The following is a 17,025-nucleotide window of genomic DNA, read 5'->3' as shown; positions in this document are numbered from 1 at the left end:
TTCTGATTCAGCATAGTACTTCCAAATTAGTAAGATAGAAAAGGAAAGAAAGGCATAAAGGTCAGAAAGAAGAAACTGACCTTTTTTTAGATGACAGTAGTCTACAAAGGAAATACAAAGGATCTACCAAAAACTCCCAATATTAATAAATAGGTTCAACAAGAATGTAGGATACAAGCTTCATACACAAAAATCAATTGCATTTTTGTTGTTTTGGGCATTCAGACGTTCCCAGGCCAGGGATCAAACCTGCGCCACAGCAGCAACCAGAGCCACAGCAGTGACAGCGCTGGATCCTTCACCCACTGTGCCTTCAGGGAATTCCTCAATTGTATTTTTTTTTTTTTGACTCAATTACTTTCTTATATACTAGCGATTAACATTCAGAAACAAATAAAAATACAGTATTTAAAATTTCTTAAAAAAAAAAACCTTTGGTGTAGTTTGAGAACATAGGTAGAACTTTTATGTGACAACTGAAAAACTGAGGAAAGAAATCAAAAGCGGTCTAAACCGATATGCGGTTCACAGACCAGAGGGCTCAGCCTAGTGAAAATGCTGCCATTTCCTCGCCCCGCTGGTGAACAGATTACACACATTTCTTTCTTTTTTTTGTCTTTTGTCCTTTTAGGGCCTCACCCACAGCACATGGAGGTTCCCAAGCTAGGGGTCGAATCCAAGCTGTAGCCACTGGCCTATACCCACAGCAATGCGGAATCCAAGCCGAGTCTACAACCTACACCACAGCTCACGGCAACGCCAGATCCTTAACCCACTGAGCAAGGCCAGGGATTGAACCTGCGTCCCCATGGGTGCTTGTCAGATCCATTCACTGATGGGAACTCCTGAACAAATACATTTCTTATCAAAATCCCATCAGGATTTTTATAGATAAAGGAAAGATTATTCTAAATTAATTTGGAAAGACAAAGGAATCAGAAAAGCTAAGACATCTTGAAAAAGGTGTGTGATAGGAATCACTGATTTCAAGATGGCGCAGTCATTGAGAAGGCGTTACTGAGATAGATACCTGTGTGAGCAGAACAGAATAGAGAACCAACAAATAATCCCACAGAACTGTAGCTGGTTGACTTTTGACCATAATGGCAGACTTTCTCAATTTAGTGTAGATGGATAGTCTTCGCTTATGGTACTAGAATAATTGGATGCCCCCAGAAGAAACCAAAAACTCAAAACCCTTGATCTAAACTTCACACCTTATAAAAATATCAGCCCAAAATAGCTCATCAATTTAAATGTAACCTGTAAAACTAAAATTTTAAGACGAAAACAAACATTTTGGGATTTAGGATTGGTGAAAAGTTCTTCGTCATGACTTCAGAGCATGATCCTTAGAAGAAAAATAATTGATCAGTTTGACTTCATGTGAATGTAAAAGTTGCGGCAGGGCGGAGTGGCCGCCGGGGGGGCCTGCCATTCCGTTCTGAGGAGTGGCCCGTGGCACGATGGAGCAGGGGGAGCCTTGCCCCAGAGCAGGACGTCCAGCCACGCAGCACAGCCTCAGGAGCCTCCCTGCCGTGGCGGCAGCGGCAGCGGCAGCGGCAGCGGCAGTGGCGGCAGCAGCAGCAGCAGCAGCAGCAGCGGCGGCGTGTGGTGGTTCCCGATGGAGCCAGGACCCCGGGAGGGTTTGAGCAGGCTTGGAGCGGCCCGCTGACAATGTGACAGCACCGTTAGCCGTGGAAAAATGTTGTCAAGCTTTGCTTCGTGAAAAGCCCTGACAGGATGAAAAAGCAGGTTAGAGACTGGAAGAAACTATTTGTAACCCCATTTGCCAGATAACTCACGAAGGATGCGTAAAAACTCTTAATGTCTCAACAGTCTGAACCGGTCTGTTAGAAAATGGCAAAGGACCTGAAGAGACCTTTCACTGAAGAGGAAGGTCAGATGACAGACGACGTGGAGAGATGTCCAGTGTCACTAGCCACCAGGGAAATGCAAATATTGTATACACATCTGTCAGATGTCGCACATCTGCCAGAACTGTTAGACCTTGGGATGGGACGGAGTGTTGGTGAGGATGCCGAGAACAGAGTCTCATCTACTGCCGATGGGAATGCAAGGGGTTACGGCCACTTTGGAAAGTGGTCGGACGGTTTCTTAGAAACTGAGCGTGGCCAAGCAGTTACCGTATGACCCAGCAAGTCCATGCCTAGGTGTGTGTGCAAGGAAGTGAGTCACAGATGCAGAAACGGCACCCCTGCTGAAAGTGGCCTTGTTCATAAGGCGCTAAAGATGGAAACAAGCACGGCCACCAGCTGATGGCTGAGCGCCCTCTGCTATCCCCGCATAGAGGGGTACTTGGCAGTAGAAAGGAGCAGTGCTGACGCCGAGACACGGACGAGCGTGGAAACTGCTAAGTGAGAAAAGCTAGTGGCAGTAGCCCAGGCCGCGTATGAAGGGGCCAGAAGAGGCAAGTTTATTGTAGAAAAAGTGGATTAGTGGTTGCCCGAGGGGCAGCTGTGAGAGTGGCTTACATGGTGTGTGAATTATATCTCAGTAGAGATTTAAAAAGTCTTTTTAGGCTTTTTTTTTTTTTTTTTAAACAAACATACAGCAGTCTCATTCATGGGCTTTATCCAAAAGAAGTGGAAACTCATGTTCACACAGAAACCTATACATTGTCCCAGTGGCTTTATTTGTATTAGTAAGAAACGGGGAAGCGGCAGAATTTGTTGAGGTAGGTGAAGGGTTAAACAGACGTGCTGCATTCTCCCTGGAGCAGCGAGCGGTCAAAAGCCATTGGTACCTGGCAGCACCTGGCAGCCGGGATGGGTCTTGGGCATCAGGCTCAGCGCCTTCTGGGGGCATGTGCTCTTTGCGCGTGTCTGCGAGGCATTCTAGGCAGCGGGACTGGAGGATGGGACTGGAGGATGGACGGCTGTGGGGGAGGCTCCAGAAAAGGTGGGACACTTGGAGCTGATGCAGAGTGAGGTGGGTGGAGGGCCTGAAGATACTGTTGGCTGTTGGAGCGTGAGTACGTCTTCCCAAAGTTACACGCACTAGCGGAGATTCACCGGGAGAAGGGGCATCGGTGAGAGCAGGACTGGGCAGGTGCTGTCCAGCGTGGTTCGGGGAAGATGTGTGATTACGTCTGGGTGAGCTGTGCACCTGCAGCGCTAACCCCCGTGGAGGGCGGCTGGTTCCAGCGAGGCGAGCGCCACGCGAGAGGTCCGTGTGCAGGAAGGAAGCCTGGCCCGGAAGGACCCCCCTGGCCCTTTCGACCTGTGGGGTGAAATAAATCATTAAAATTCCACTTGTTTTTCCTTCGTTAAATGTGGTTGCTAGAGAATGGACAGTTTCGTGTGTGGCTGGCGTTGGCTTTCACTTGGACCACGTTGCTGTGGAGTCTCTAGCGTCGGGAATCCGCAGTTAGAGTTGGCTCCCTCTGGGGACTGGGCTGGGTCTGGAGGAAGAGGGCTAAGGGTGAGTTCTTGTTGTTAAGCCCTTCTTTGCTGTTTGGTTTTAGAGGGAGTTGATGAAACGAGACAAACATTGACCTCTAACACAGCCGTGGTCTCTACCTTGGAACCTGTTACGCAGCCCATTCAGATTTACATAGTGAACGTGAGCATAGTGAGGAAGTTTGGAATGAAAAGTAACCCTTGTCTTGGTCACTATTTTTTCTTTTTTTGTCATTTTTAGGGCCACACCTGCGACATATGGAAGTTCCCAGGCTCGGGGTCTAATCAGAGATATAGCCACCGGCTTACACCAGGCTCACGGCAAGGCCAGATCCTTAACCCACTGAGTGAGGCCAGGGATCAAACCCGCAACCTCATGGTTCCTAGTTGGATTCGTTTCTGCTGCGCCACGACGGGAGCGCCACTATTTCTTCTTCACTTTAGTTTGCTGTATCAGAGTAAAGTCCTTGCTTTCCCTGCTTTTTAGCTTATTGCAGGAGTGGCCAGGACATCCTCTTTCAGAAGTAATGCCCACAGAAAGCGGGAGCTGTTCAGCTGCTCGCCAAGCAAAACAGAAACGCAAATCTCATAGCCTTTCCATCCGAAGAACTAACAGCTCGGAGCAGGAGCGGACGGGCCTGCCGAGGGAAATGTTAGAGGGACAGGTAAGTCGGTGCCCATCACTGTCCTGTGAGGACGCTGATCTTGTTTGTCACGCCTCAGAAACAGCCAGATATGTTCAGGGCTCCAAAGGAGAGGAGAGCGGGCTACCAGACAGACAGCCCGCTGCCCAGCCCGGCTGAAACCAGCGTCGAGTGCCGCAGCCTGCGTGGGCAGGACTCGCCGCAGGTTAATGTGTTGACAGCGCTTAATGCAGCAGGGGCGTCCCAGTTTGCGTTAGTTTCCGTTCTTTGTGCAGGTGGGTTGACAGCGCAGTTGTGGGCTTTCTGTCTCAGACTCAGGAGAAGAGAGTCAGGGATGATGATCGCCTCCTGTGCTCTGGAGAGTTTCTGGAAGCTCATCTTTCAGGAACTGTTCTTGACTTTACCTGCGTCCTGCCTTAGTGAGTGTGTTATCTGCTGTTTGTTACATTATATGTCTTTCTGATAATTTGGTGTCCCTGGGATTAAATGATGTACAGGTTTTTTTTTTGGTCTTTTTAAGGTCACACCCACGGCATATGGAGGTTCCCAGGCTGGGGGTCTAAGTGGAGCTGTAGCTGCCGGCCTCCACCACAGCCACAGCAGCAAAGGATCTGAGCCACGTTTGCAACCTACACCACAGCTCAAGGCAAAGCTGGATCCTTAACTCACTGAGTGAGGCCAGGGATCGAACCCGCAACCTCATGGTTCCTAGTCAGATTCATTTCTGCTGAGCCACGGCGGGAACTCCCGATCTACTGTTTTATTGATAAAGATAGGTTTGCTTACACTTTCTCTAGTTCCTTTGTGATGAAAAAAACGTGTTCCATTTTTAAAAGAACATTGTTGTGCAGCCCAAATAAAAGCACACGTCATCGTAAAATTAGAGACATACTTGGGGCGTGTTCCTATGGGCATGAGTGTATATGGATAAAAACACACATGTAAATTTATAACCATTCCTGCACGGCTAGAGCTGGTCCATCAGCCATGAGGTGACAAGAAATGCGGCTTGAATCTGCACCTCGACCAGCTCATCGTCCTCCAGCTGGAACGGGGCCATGTGGGTGCGGGAGGCAGCTGTGCTCAGGCCTGGGGTCGCTGGTTTGGGGTGGGCCTTGGCTTGGAACCCCCTTAGGTATGGAATGGATGAGTGGGGAACATGGTTACGTTTTAAGTTCCCTTTGGAAATAAAGTCTTAGATTTAAGCAGCCTCCAGAATGGCTTGGATGTTCTTAGTGAGCTCGGAGGCACCACGTCTGGGCACCGCAGCCTGGAAGTGTAAACAGCAGGCGTTCGTTTCTCCGGGTCCTGGAGGCAGAGCTTGGGGAGCAGGAGAGGGGCAGGTTGTCTCTCCTGGTGTAGACGCTGCCTTCTCCCTGTGTCCTCGCAGGGCTGTCTTGCTGGGTGCCTATGAGGACACCAGGTAGACTGGATTCAGGGTCAGCCACAGACGTCTTTTTTTTTTTTTTTTTTTTAACGGCCACACATGCAGCATGTGGAGGTTCCCAGACTAGGAGTTGAATCCAAGCTGTAGCTGCCAGCCCACATCACGGTCACAGCAACGCTGGATCCTTAGCCCAGTGAGCGAGGCCCAGGATGGAACCCACATCATCAATGCTATGTCGGGTTCTTAACCCACTGAGCTACGATGGGAACTCCCACAGAAGTCTTTTTCCCTAAGCACCTCATTAAAACCTTGTCTCCAGAGACAGTCGCATGCTGAGTGCCGGGGATTAGGATGTTAGCATAGGAGTTTGAGGGGACAAGAGTCAGCTCACAGCACTTAGGAAAGTGAGGGTTTGAATGAGAGCTGTGCAGTGCAGCTTACGTGATGGAACGTTCTAGATCCATGCAGTCAAATGTGGAGACAGGAGCCGGGTGTGTTGAGTGGGACTGAGAAGTTTTAAAAATCGTAATTAACTCACAATGAAATTTAGTCAAATGTCGGGAGTTCCCGTTATGGCTCAGCAGTAATGAACCCGACTGGCATCCATGAGGATGCACGTTCGGTCCCTGTCCTCACTCAGTGGGTTAAGAATCCAGTGTTGCTGTGAGCTGTGGTAGAAGTTGCAGATGGGGTTCGGATCTGGCATTGCTGTGGCTGTGGTGTAAACTGGTGGCTTTAGATCTGCTTTGACCCCTAGCCTGGGAACCTCCATGTGCCGAGGGGGTGGCCCCAAAAAGACAAAAAAAAAAAAAAGGAATTCCTGATTATAAAAAAAAAAGAAATATATATATATATATGTATATATATATATACACACTTGGACAGTGTAAATAGTCTAAAATACTCTCAAAAATTGTTGGATTGACTTAAATTTCCAACAGTGAACATTGCAGAGCCGTCTCCTCTCAGTTACTCCTGAAGTGGGGTGCCCAGTAGCCTTTTGCCAGCATCCTGCATTGTGATGTAGGGACAGCAGGTAACCCTGTGTAGGGTCACTTGGAGCCCCGAGGCCTGGGCAGCCTGGCTGCTGCGCCGCCCCGGCGCTGGTGCACATGCCTGCTGGTGGATGAAGTGCTCTGGGCTGGCTGGTCCTGGACAGCAGGACAGTGATGATGGCGTTGGGCACGGGCACCAGGCATGGTAGGTGCGGGCCTCGGGTGCAGACGCCCTGCCGGGGATCTGAGCGGAGGGTGTTTCTTGCTGGACAGGCTTCCGGGGATGCTTTAGGAAGTGGTGCAGGTGCAGAGGATGCTGCCTCTGACCGTGGCCGGAGCGGGCGCCTCCTGCATCCTCTTGCCGCTGTGATCCAGTGTTGATTCTCTGAGAAGCCGGAGGAATCCGTCGTAGCTGTTCGGACAGGAGTTTCCTTGAGTGATACCAGAAGTGGGGCACCTCTCACCTCAGGTCCAGGCCTCTGACGGCACAGGAGACTTGAGCGGAGCAGAGCTCTCACTGGGCTCCAGCGGCCTCGGGGCGCATGTTCCCCTCCGCAGTGTCTGCATTCTGCAGGGGACGGTAGCACGGGTGTCTCAGTTTTGTCTCCTGTCACGATTACGTGTTACGTGCAAGTGCCTGTGCTGTTGAGGTAAATGTACCATGGCGCTTGCTGAGTAGTCAGGCACTTTAAACACATTAAACGTCATGGGTGCAGGTGGGTGGGACCCGGGGAGGGGCGCTTGCCTTGGGAGGGAAGGGGGACTGCGCTGAGGGCTGTGGGGAGGCGGCCCAGAGCCAAGGCAGGTGGATGGGGCGCCGGATGCTAACTGTGATGGTTTGTTTTATGTTTGTTGTTATTTTAAGATTTCTTTTTTTTTGTCTTTTTGTCTTTTTTTGTTATTGTTTTGTTGTTGTTGTTGCTATTTCTTGGGCCGCTCCCGTGGCATATGGAGGTTCCCAGGCTAGGGGTCTAATCGGAGTTGTAGCCACCAGCCTACGCCAGAGCCACAGCAACGCGGGATCCGAGCCACGTCTGCAACCTACACCCCAGCTCACGGCAACACCGGATCGTTAACCCACTGAGCAAGGGCAGGGACTGAACCCGCAACCTCATGGTTCCTAGTCGGATTCGTTAACCACTGCGCCACGACGGGAACTCCAGATTTCTTTTTTTTTCATCATTTTCTTGAGACGCTTATTACCAGTTCTACTAGATACAATTTTTATTTATTTATTTATTTATTTATTTATTTTTGTCTTTTTGCCATTTCTTGGGCCACTCCCGCGGCATATGGAGGTTCCCAGGTTAGGAGTCCGATCGGAGCTGTAGCTGCCAGCCTACTCCAGAGCCACAGCAATGCGGGATCCGAGCTGCGTCTGCAACCTACACCACAGCTCACGGTAATGCCGGATCCTTAACCCACTGAGCAAGTGCAGGGCTCGAACCCGCAACCTCATGGTTCCTAGTCGGATTCATTAACCACTGCGCCACGACCGGAACTCCCTATTTATTTATTATTAATAAATTGATTTGTTTTTGGCCATGCCCATGGCAGGCAGATGTTCCCAAGCTGGGAACTGAACCCGTCCAAACCACCACCAGGTCCTTAACTCACTGTGCCACAGGAGAACTCCTAGATTCAGTTTTTAAACAAATGGCTTCACATATAGCTTGTAAAGTTTGCTTTCCCTTTCTGCTGTTATTTCAAAACACGTTGCTAAAATGTTGCCATCATTACAGATCATTTTCCCTAAAATTTCTCACTTCCTAAGAAGTTAATCTGAGAAGGAATTTACTAAACATTGTATATCTTTTTTGTATTTGCAACGCATTAAACATCAAAAAGGTTATGCTGCTTATAAATTTGCAAAGTCACTTAGAAAATTACACCGACAACAGTAAACTATTGAAACATTATTTTAGAAATACCTGGCAAGGAGTTCCCCAGTGGCTCAGGAGGTTAAGAATCCCACAGTGTCATTGCTATGGCTCAGGTCGCTGCTGTGGCGTGGGTTCGAACCCTCGCCTTGGAACTTCCGCATGTCTCAGGCTTGGCCAAAAAAATAGTAAAAAAAATAGTTAAGAATTTTGTTTGAAAATACGCCAAGGGCTGGGAGGGGCGCATGCACAATATCGTACAGGCCGTGCCCTGCAGAGGCGCGAGTAGAGCATGGCCTCTGCCGGCCTCTTGGCGGCAGTGCTGGAAGGCTGGAACCAGATGTGCACGTTGGGCCAGGCCACTGCTGCTGTCCTCTGACTCTCCCAGTGAGGTGTGCGGAGCCCCTGTCAAGGCCCGAGGCCCCAGGGAGCAAGCACTCCTGGGAACTTGCACTTAAGTGTTTTCATGTAGCTGATACACGTTTCGCTCTTAAAGCTGAGAGTTTTTTGCTCCTTTACGGTATTAGAGTTACAGGAAATCACTTAGTTTACTCTGCTTGAAGCACAGTTATTAGTGAATAGCTTATTAAAATTAATTTATGATACCATTTGCTAGAGCATAAAGGGTGGTTCTCGTTTCACTTCTGGAAACTTTTTCCTTCTTGTTTTTTTTTTTGGTCTTTTTTTAGGGCTGCACCCGCAGCATGTGGAGGTTCCCAGGCTAGGGGTCTAATTGGAGCTGTAGCTGCCAGCCACAGCCACAGCCACAGCAATGCCAGATCCGAGCCACGTCTGCCATCTACACCACAGCTCACAGCAATGCCGGATCCTTAACCCACAGATTGAGGCCAGGGACCGAACCTGTAACCTCATGGTTCCTAGTCAGATTGCTTTCCACTCTGCCACGATGAGAATTCCAACTTCTTTCCGTCTTTACAAACCAGGGAGTTTTTGCATAAGGCTGGCTTGTTTTCTTTGTGAGAAGAATTGTATGTTTTGAAGAAGTGTTTGTGAATCTTGTACTGTCCTGGGTAACCTTTTAAGACAATTTGACTTTAGCTTCATCTGTAGAAATTTTTGGAAACTTGAAGTTCCTCGAGTTTGTATATAAAGAAAGAAAATATGTAAAGATGAAAAATAAGAGTTTAAGTGATAATTCACTTTGGGAAATGTATGTTGGTGCTGGTGTCAGAGTTTCTCATTCGTCGTGTCCATTCAATTTAAGCACAATCTTCCTTCTCTGCAGGATTCTAAACTGCCTTCCTCGGTTCGCAGTACGCTTCTGGAATTGTTTGGTCAAATAGAAAGAGAATTTGAAAACCTTTATATTGAAAACTTAGAATGTGAGTATCTCTCTTATTTTCATGTACTTTTGTCACTCTTCATTTATCCAGACAAATACTCGAGAGTGGGATTTGTGGGTGGACACTCCCCGCTGTGTCCCTTTTCTGTTCTCTGGCTGAGCCTTCGGGGCTTCAGCCACAGACTCTTAGCATCTTCCAGCTCTGCACTGAGTCAGGTGCTGGCAGGGCTGTGTCCTTCTGGAGGCCTGAGGGGGTCTGTGTCCTGCTTGTCCCGGGGGTGGCGGGTTCAGTGACCCGCCTTGTGAAGACAGAGGCCCCACCCTCTTGCTGGCTTTCCCACCTCCTCAGCTCACAGACCTTCCTCCGTCTTCCCCTCCAGAGGGGCGGGCGGGGTCCTCCTCGTGCATCTGACCCACTCCTGGGGACACGGGGGAAGGCGGCCTTCTGGGTCGCGTGGCATCATCATGGTCAGAGGTCCTCCTTGTCACACCTGCAGGGCGCCTTTGCACCAGCTCCCATGGTGACTGGTTGTTTTGGGGCAGCCAGTGTTCTATTCGCCACATCTGCCATCTGAGCTGTGATTTTATGGAGAACAAATGCATTTTATAACTTTCTCCACACAAAGTATACTGTAAATTGAGGGAACTCTGATTTGTTTCTTTAAAATATACCGTGTTTAGGAGTTCCCGTCGTGGCCCAGTGGTTAATGAATCTGACTAGGAACCATGAGGTTGCGGGTTCGATCCCTGGCCTTGCTCAGTGGGTTAAGGATCCAGCATTGCCGTGAGCTGTGGTGTAGGTCGCAGATGCGGCTCGGATCCTGCGTTGCTGTGGCAGTGGTGTAGGTTGGCGGCTACAGCTCCGATTGGACCCCTAGCCTGGGAACCTCCATGTGCCGCAGAAGCGGCCCTAGAAAAGGCAAAAAGACAAAAAACAAACAAAAAAATAAAATAAAATATGCCGTGTTTAGAGAATTTCCTAAAATGTGTGTTATCTGTTTGACTTACTGCTTAAAGGTAAATCAAAAGAATTTTAAACGAGCTTGGTTGTAGTTTTTTCATTTTCTTAATTGTAGAAGCAGTGTGTTCACTTGTTTCAAGAGTCAAGGCACATGAGGAGAAAAGATGCGCCTTCACCTGCCGGGCAGCCCGACCTCTGCAGGGAAACATCCTCTGCGTTTTTGGTTTTTGTTCTTCTCAAGGATGTTTTGTAAATTGGAATCACCTTCTCTTTTAGCCTTGTCCGCTCAGGCCGTGCGCACTCACACGTCCCTGTCAGGTGTTAGAAGGTGACCTGTGCCCTTCCTGACCTTCGGCCTCCCTGCTTGTTATGTCCAGCTTTGGGGGTTTGTTTTTGTTCTTTCAGTGGCCGCACCCAAGGCATTTGGAAGTTCCTGGGCTAGGGGTCGAATCGAACCTGCTGCTGCTAGCCTCCACCTCAGCCACAGCAACCCTGGATCCAAGCTGCATCTGCAGCTTGAGGCAACGCTGGATCCTTAACCCACTTTGCTGTTGGAAGATTTAATGTTTCATATTAGATGTTCCTTTTATTTTTATTTATTTATTTTATTTTTAATTTTTTCCTGGTCTTTTTGCCTTTTTTTCTAGAGCCGCTTCCCACGGCATATGGAGGTTCCCAGGACAGGGGTCCAATTGGAGCTGTAGCCACAGGCCTACACCAGAGCTACAGCAACTCGGAATCCGAGCCACGTCTGCGAGCTATGCCACAGCTCACAGCAACACCGGATCCTTAACCCACTGAGCGAAGCCAGAGATTGAACCCGCAACCTCCTGGTTCCTAGTTGGAGTCGTTAACCGCTGAGCCACAACGGGAATGCCTAGATGTTCCTTTTAAGTCCACCTTGAAAACTGAGTGAGAAATTATTTCAGCTTTTTATAAAATAAAAATTCGGTACTGTGTACTGCTTTTATGGGTTAGTATGAACGGTAGCAACCTAAGTATTATTGAATTTCTGTTGTGGTCTTAGGCCTTGTGTTTTGTGAATTGATGCAGTTTGTTCAAAAACCAAAAAAAAAAAAAAACCCCCAAACCCTGTAGGGTTACAAGTGACTGATGCGGGAGGTGCTTTGAGTTGACACTGTCCGTGGCTTCCTGCTGCAGGAATATGTCCAGATGCTCAGACTGGATCCATCTGAGCCTTTTGCCCTCCGCCTGCCTTGCAGGCTGACCTGCCTGTCTCTCTGTGCCGAGTGGACCCTGGGAGGTCCTGGGGGTGAGTGGCAGCCCAGGCCTTGCTGCGTCAGTGCCCACTCGTGTCCGCAGACGAGTCCCTCCCTGGTCCTCAGTGTCTGCCTCTGCCCCCTCCTGGCAATGCTGTGCTGCCATCACTTGGCTTAACTTGCCCGGAATCTTCAGCCTTGGAGGGATGCCGCCCTCACCGCTGCGGTGCCAGAGGCAGTGATAGGTTTGATGACAGTGTATTTCACTCCAACTTTAGTGTCCTCAGCTAGACTAATATTTCGTTGACTTTTGGTGTCAGAATAGCATTTTTTTGTTTGTTTTATGGCCACACTCGAGGCATATGGAGGTTCCCAGGCTAGGGGTCCAATTGGAGCTGAAGCTGCCTGCCTACACCACAGCCACAGCAATACCAGATCCTTGCTCCACTGAGTGGGGCCAGGGATCGAACCTGCAACCGCATGGTTCCTAGTTGGATTCGTTTCCGCTGTGCTACGATGGGAACTCCCCTGAACGGTGTTTTTAAATGTAAGAAATAAAGTACAAAGGCATGAACTGTGTTGAAGTCCAAGAGTCCTTGAAGACCCGGTAGTGTGGCGTCTTCCTGGGGTGGGGAGACGGGTGGCCTTTGGTCTCTGAGGTGCTGTCCTGAGTTGTTTGGAACTCTGTGAACGTGACCATTTCTTGTCTTTGTTTAGACAGTACTAACGTTTAACACTTCTGGGTGCTGAGTTTTGGGATTGGTGGGCACATGTGCAAAGCCCCTGTTTCCCTTCGCAGTGCGCAGAGAAATCGAGACTCTTAATGAGCGTTTGGCTGCTGAAGGACAGGCGGTTGACGGGGCGGAGCTGAGTAAGGGGCAGCTCAAGACGAAAGGTAAGGCTGGCCTCCCGCAGGGCTCGCCCTGCAGCTCGCCTCTGGGGGAGGTTTGGGATTGAACAGACGACCGGCCTGGGTCCTCCCTGCCCTCCCAGGGCAGAAACGTGACTGGGGTCGGGGTGCAGGAAAGAGGAGGCTCCAGCCCTGCCCGGGGACCCTGCCGGTGTGGATGCGCCCTCAGCTCCACTGCCCTCCCGTGTGGAGTGGAAGGTGGGGTGTGCGTCCCTTTGGTTGTGGGGCTGTTTTCAGCGCTGCTCTGTCTCTGCAGCCGGCCACAGCACCAGCCAGCTCTCGCAGAAGCTGAAGACCACCTACAAGGCCTCCACCAGCAAGGTGCGTGCGGCTCTCGGGCCGCTGGGGGCTGTGAGGGGTGTGCACACACGTGCAGTAGGCGAGATGAATGTCATGCCTAAAAGGAGGGTTGTGGGAGTTCCTGTCGGGGCTCAGGAGAAACGAATCTGACTGGCATCTGTGAGAACGCAGGTTCGATCCCTTGCCTCGCTCAGTGGGTTAAGGATCTGGCGTGGCTGTGGTGTAGGTCAAGGACGCAGCTCGGTTCTGACGTCGCTGTGACTGTGGTGGAGGCCTGCAGCTGTAGCTCCGATGAGACCCTTGGCCTGGGAACCCCCATGTGCCGTGGGTGCGGCTCTAAAAGGACAGAAAAAAGGGGAGGGTTGCCAAGGAGGTCCCTGGTGGCTCAGAGGGTTAAGGATCAGCTGTTGTCACTCCTGTGGCTCTGGCTATGGATGTGGCACGGGTTCTGTCCCTGGCCCAGGAATTTCCGCAGGCTGCGGTTGCAGCCAAAACGGGGGTATCGTCAGTACTCAGAGGCCACAGTGCGGGGCCAGCCAGACGTTACCTGTGCTGCTGACGGAGGTTGGGACGTTATGTGTGAAAGAGCGTGGTGGGTTTCCGGGGAGGGCGCTGTGTGTTTGCTCTGTGGCTTGGTACGGAGCTTCCGAGTTTGGAGACAGCCGATAAATGGGTGCAAAGCGATAGAACGTGGCTTCTGAGCCACAGTGACATCTTAATTTCCTAAGTATGATCAAGAAGCGAGGCCCGTCTCCAAGGCAGCAGGGACATGTGTAATATTTTGCTTTTTCTTAGGTTATATTGTTCTCACCTTCTTTAAGTGGCAAGTATTGAACCTGATAATCAGGTTTTCCACGGGAGTAATACCATGAAGTAGTATTTTGAGGTAATTTTGTATGCATCTCCACTTTGGAGTATTTCAAAGAAAAGATAAATTAATTACCTAACCTTAATGAGGATACGTCACTTTGGTAAACCATAGGAAAAAGTTGGAATTTGTGGTGAGTCTGCTATAAAGGCATAGTTATGTTAGCTTTTTTATTGTTCCAATTTATTCCCTTAAGCTTTTTTTTTTTTTTTTGCTTTTTAGTGCCGCACCCATGGCATGTGGAGGTTCCCAGGCTAGGGGTTGAATAAGAGTGTAGCTGCTGGCCTACACCACAGTCACAGCAGTGCAGGATCTGAGCCGAGCCTGTGACCTAGGCCACAGCCCACCGCAACACCAGATCCTTAAACTTAAAACACCTTTAAACACCCTTAAACTTAAGCTTATTATTTATGGTGACACCCAAAGTGAGATTAACTGCAGTTAATGGAGCAGCTTCAGTCTTCTGATCTTTCTGCTTATTTGAAAATTTTTGTTTAACTTTTTGTTTAAAAAAAATCTGAATGCGGCTGACATTTTCTTGTATGTCCTTTGATAACTCTAGAATGTAAGTGATGGGTAATTGAAAATTTTTTTGTTCTGTATCATCTAGCTTACACTTCATAGTTGAAGTTTTTAATAAGTTAACGTTAAACTTCTTTAAAATGGTGTGAGATCATGTTCTTCCTCATCTAACTTCTTGTTATATTATTATTATTATTATTTTTCTTGTCTTTTTGCCTTTTCTAGGGCCGCTTCCACGGCATTTGGAGGTTCCTAGGCCAGGGTTCCAGTTGGAGCTGCAGGATCCGAGCCTTGTCTGCGGCCTACACCACAGCTCCCGGCAATGCCGGGTCCTTAACCCACTGAGCAAGGCCAGGGATCGGACCTGCAACCTCATGGTTCTTAGTCGGACTTGTTAACCACTGAGCCACGGCAGGAACTCCCTTGTTATATTATTTTTAATTTTATTCAGTTTATATATATATATATATATATATATATATATATATAGTGTATAGTCTTAGAATTCCAAAGCTTTCTGATCATTTCTGAAGTAGGGGAAGAGAGGATTATATAGAGTCCCCCTTGCCATGGGTACTGAAAATTAAGATTTGGGCAAAGGTAAGGCTATGTACAATAATTGCTTTAAAAAAAAAAATGTCTTAGAGGAGTTCCTGCTGTGGCACAGTGGCTTAAGGATCTGGTGTTGTTGGCAGTGGCTTTGGTCACCGCTGAGGTGCAGGTTTGATCTCTAGCCCAGCACAGTGGGTTAAGGATCTGGCATTTCCCCTGCTGTGGCATAGGTCGAAGCTACAGCTCAGATTCAGTCCCTGGCCTAGGAATTTCCATGTGCCACAGGTGTGGCCAAAAAAAAAAAAAAAGTTTAGTGATATTTAAAGCCCCAGTCATACTAAAAATTCCTCTGCATTTATGAGAACATGATTAACGATCTTGGAGCACTGGGCACCCTTTTTTTTTTTTTTTTGGTCTTTTTAGGGCCATACATGCAACACATGGAAGTTCCCAGGCTAGGGATGGAATTGGAACTACAGCCGCTGGCCCGCACCACAGTCGCAGCAACACGGGATCCGAGGCGCATCTGCAACCTACGCCACAGCTCCTGGCAACACCGGATCCTTAACCCACTGAGCAAGACCAGGGATTGAACCTGCTAAGCCATGATGGGAATTCCTGTCCTCGTTTTAAATTTAAACTGAGTCAGTGGGGCCTGTTTCTTTAATGGTGGAAGAATTGGTCTCCTTTGTGCGTTTGTTTTAGTCTTTTACTGTATCATGAATAATTTGAGTGCTCATCTTGAGTGGGAACAATGATTGTGTTTTAAGTGTTTATACTAAAATTTGGCTACATTTTTAGGGTTTTGCTACATCAGTGTTTAAAGTAGCTGTCCGAGTTCCCTGGTGGCCTAGTGGTTAAGCATTGTCACTGCTGTGCCTCGGGTTCGATCCTGGCCTGTGAACTTCCGTGTGCCAAGGAACATTACTCTGATTTACTTAAAGGCAGAAGAGCCATCTTTTAGCTCACGACAGCTTCAGAATCCAAGCTCGGGAGACTGCTTTGTGTTGTGAGGATGATTTGCTGTGTGTGACACCCGGGGCGGCGTGTGCCTCCGGGTCTGCCTGGGCTGGGCGGTTGGAGGCCAGGGCTGCCGTCCGGGGTGGGCCGGGCCGAGCCCGTGCTCGTTAGCCTCGTCTGTCCATGTGTGACCTTGGCTTCCCACCTTGGACGCCTCTCCTCCTGATGGTAGTGGTGGTTGGTGTGAATTACTAATCTATGTGTGCCTTCCTGTTTTCTTGCATCCTTCTGGCTCTTTTATTTTTGGCCACCCTGCAGCACATGGAGATCCCGGGCCAGGGATCAGATCCAAGTTGCAGTTGCCACCTAAGATGCAATTGCGGCAATGCTGGTTTCTAACCCACTGTGCCAGGCCGGGGATCGAACCTGTGTCCCTGCACTCCCACGACGCTGCCGATCCCACTGTACAACTGTGGGGACTTTATTTGCTTATTTACTTTGTCTTCTTGCCTTTTCTAGGGCTGCTTCCCGTGGCACATGGAGGTTCCCAGGCTAGGGGTCGAATCGGAGCTGTTGCCACCGGCCTACACCAGAGCCACAGCAGCGCCGGATCTGAGCCGCGTCTACGACCTACACCACAGCTCATGGCAACGCCAGCTCCTTAACCCACTGAGCAAGGCCAGGGATGGAACCCGCAACCTCATGGTTCCTAGTCGGATTGGTTAACCACTGAGCCACGACGGGAACTCTGGGAACCTTTTTTTTGTAAAGAATGTGGACGTTTTGCCTGATGGCTGGGTTTCGGGGAAGAAGACTTGCAGGTGCGCAGCAGTTTCTGCATGGAGCTGGGCCTGTGGGCTCTCCCGAGGCCTTTGTAAAGACTTCATTTCTGCTTTTTGGGATCCAGCTGCACTTGTTTGGTTGCTTTCACATTTTATTTAGTTTTAGTTTTGACTTTGTCTTTTGTCCTTTTTAGGGCCACGCCTGCGGCATATGGAGGTTCCCAGGCTAGTGGTCAAATCACAGGGGTGGCCGGCCTACACCACAGCCACAGCAACGCTGGATCCGAGCCGAGTCTAGACGCAGCCTACACCACAGCTC

The 17,025-nt window shown here is 49.3% G+C and overlaps 1 protein-coding gene across 6 annotated transcripts in view; it reads left to right on the top strand.

The window, feature by feature from the left end:
• The window catches only part of WDR37 (WD repeat domain 37), a 42,110-nt gene that overhangs the window by 7,084 nt on the left and 18,001 nt on the right, over positions 1 to 17,025 (top strand). For 3 of the 6 annotated variants that reach the window (XM_047755256.1, XM_047755257.1, XM_047755255.1), the window contains exons 2-5: positions 3,910 to 4,087; positions 9,575 to 9,671; positions 12,612 to 12,707; positions 12,979 to 13,043. In XM_047755256.1, the coding sequence (XP_047611212.1) occupies positions 3,950 to 4,087; positions 9,575 to 9,671; positions 12,612 to 12,707; positions 12,979 to 13,043 (396 nt within the window). In that variant the 5' untranslated portion in view covers positions 3,910 to 3,949. The other 3 variants (XM_047755258.1, XM_047755260.1, XM_047755259.1) reach the window with 3 other exon arrangements.

This window comes from Phacochoerus africanus, chromosome 12 (genome assembly GCF_016906955.1).
Source record: "Phacochoerus africanus isolate WHEZ1 chromosome 12, ROS_Pafr_v1, whole genome shotgun sequence".
Taxonomy (NCBI): Eukaryota; Metazoa; Chordata; class Mammalia; order Artiodactyla; family Suidae; genus Phacochoerus; species Phacochoerus africanus.
This window is presented reverse-complemented; position numbering and strand designations above follow the sequence as displayed.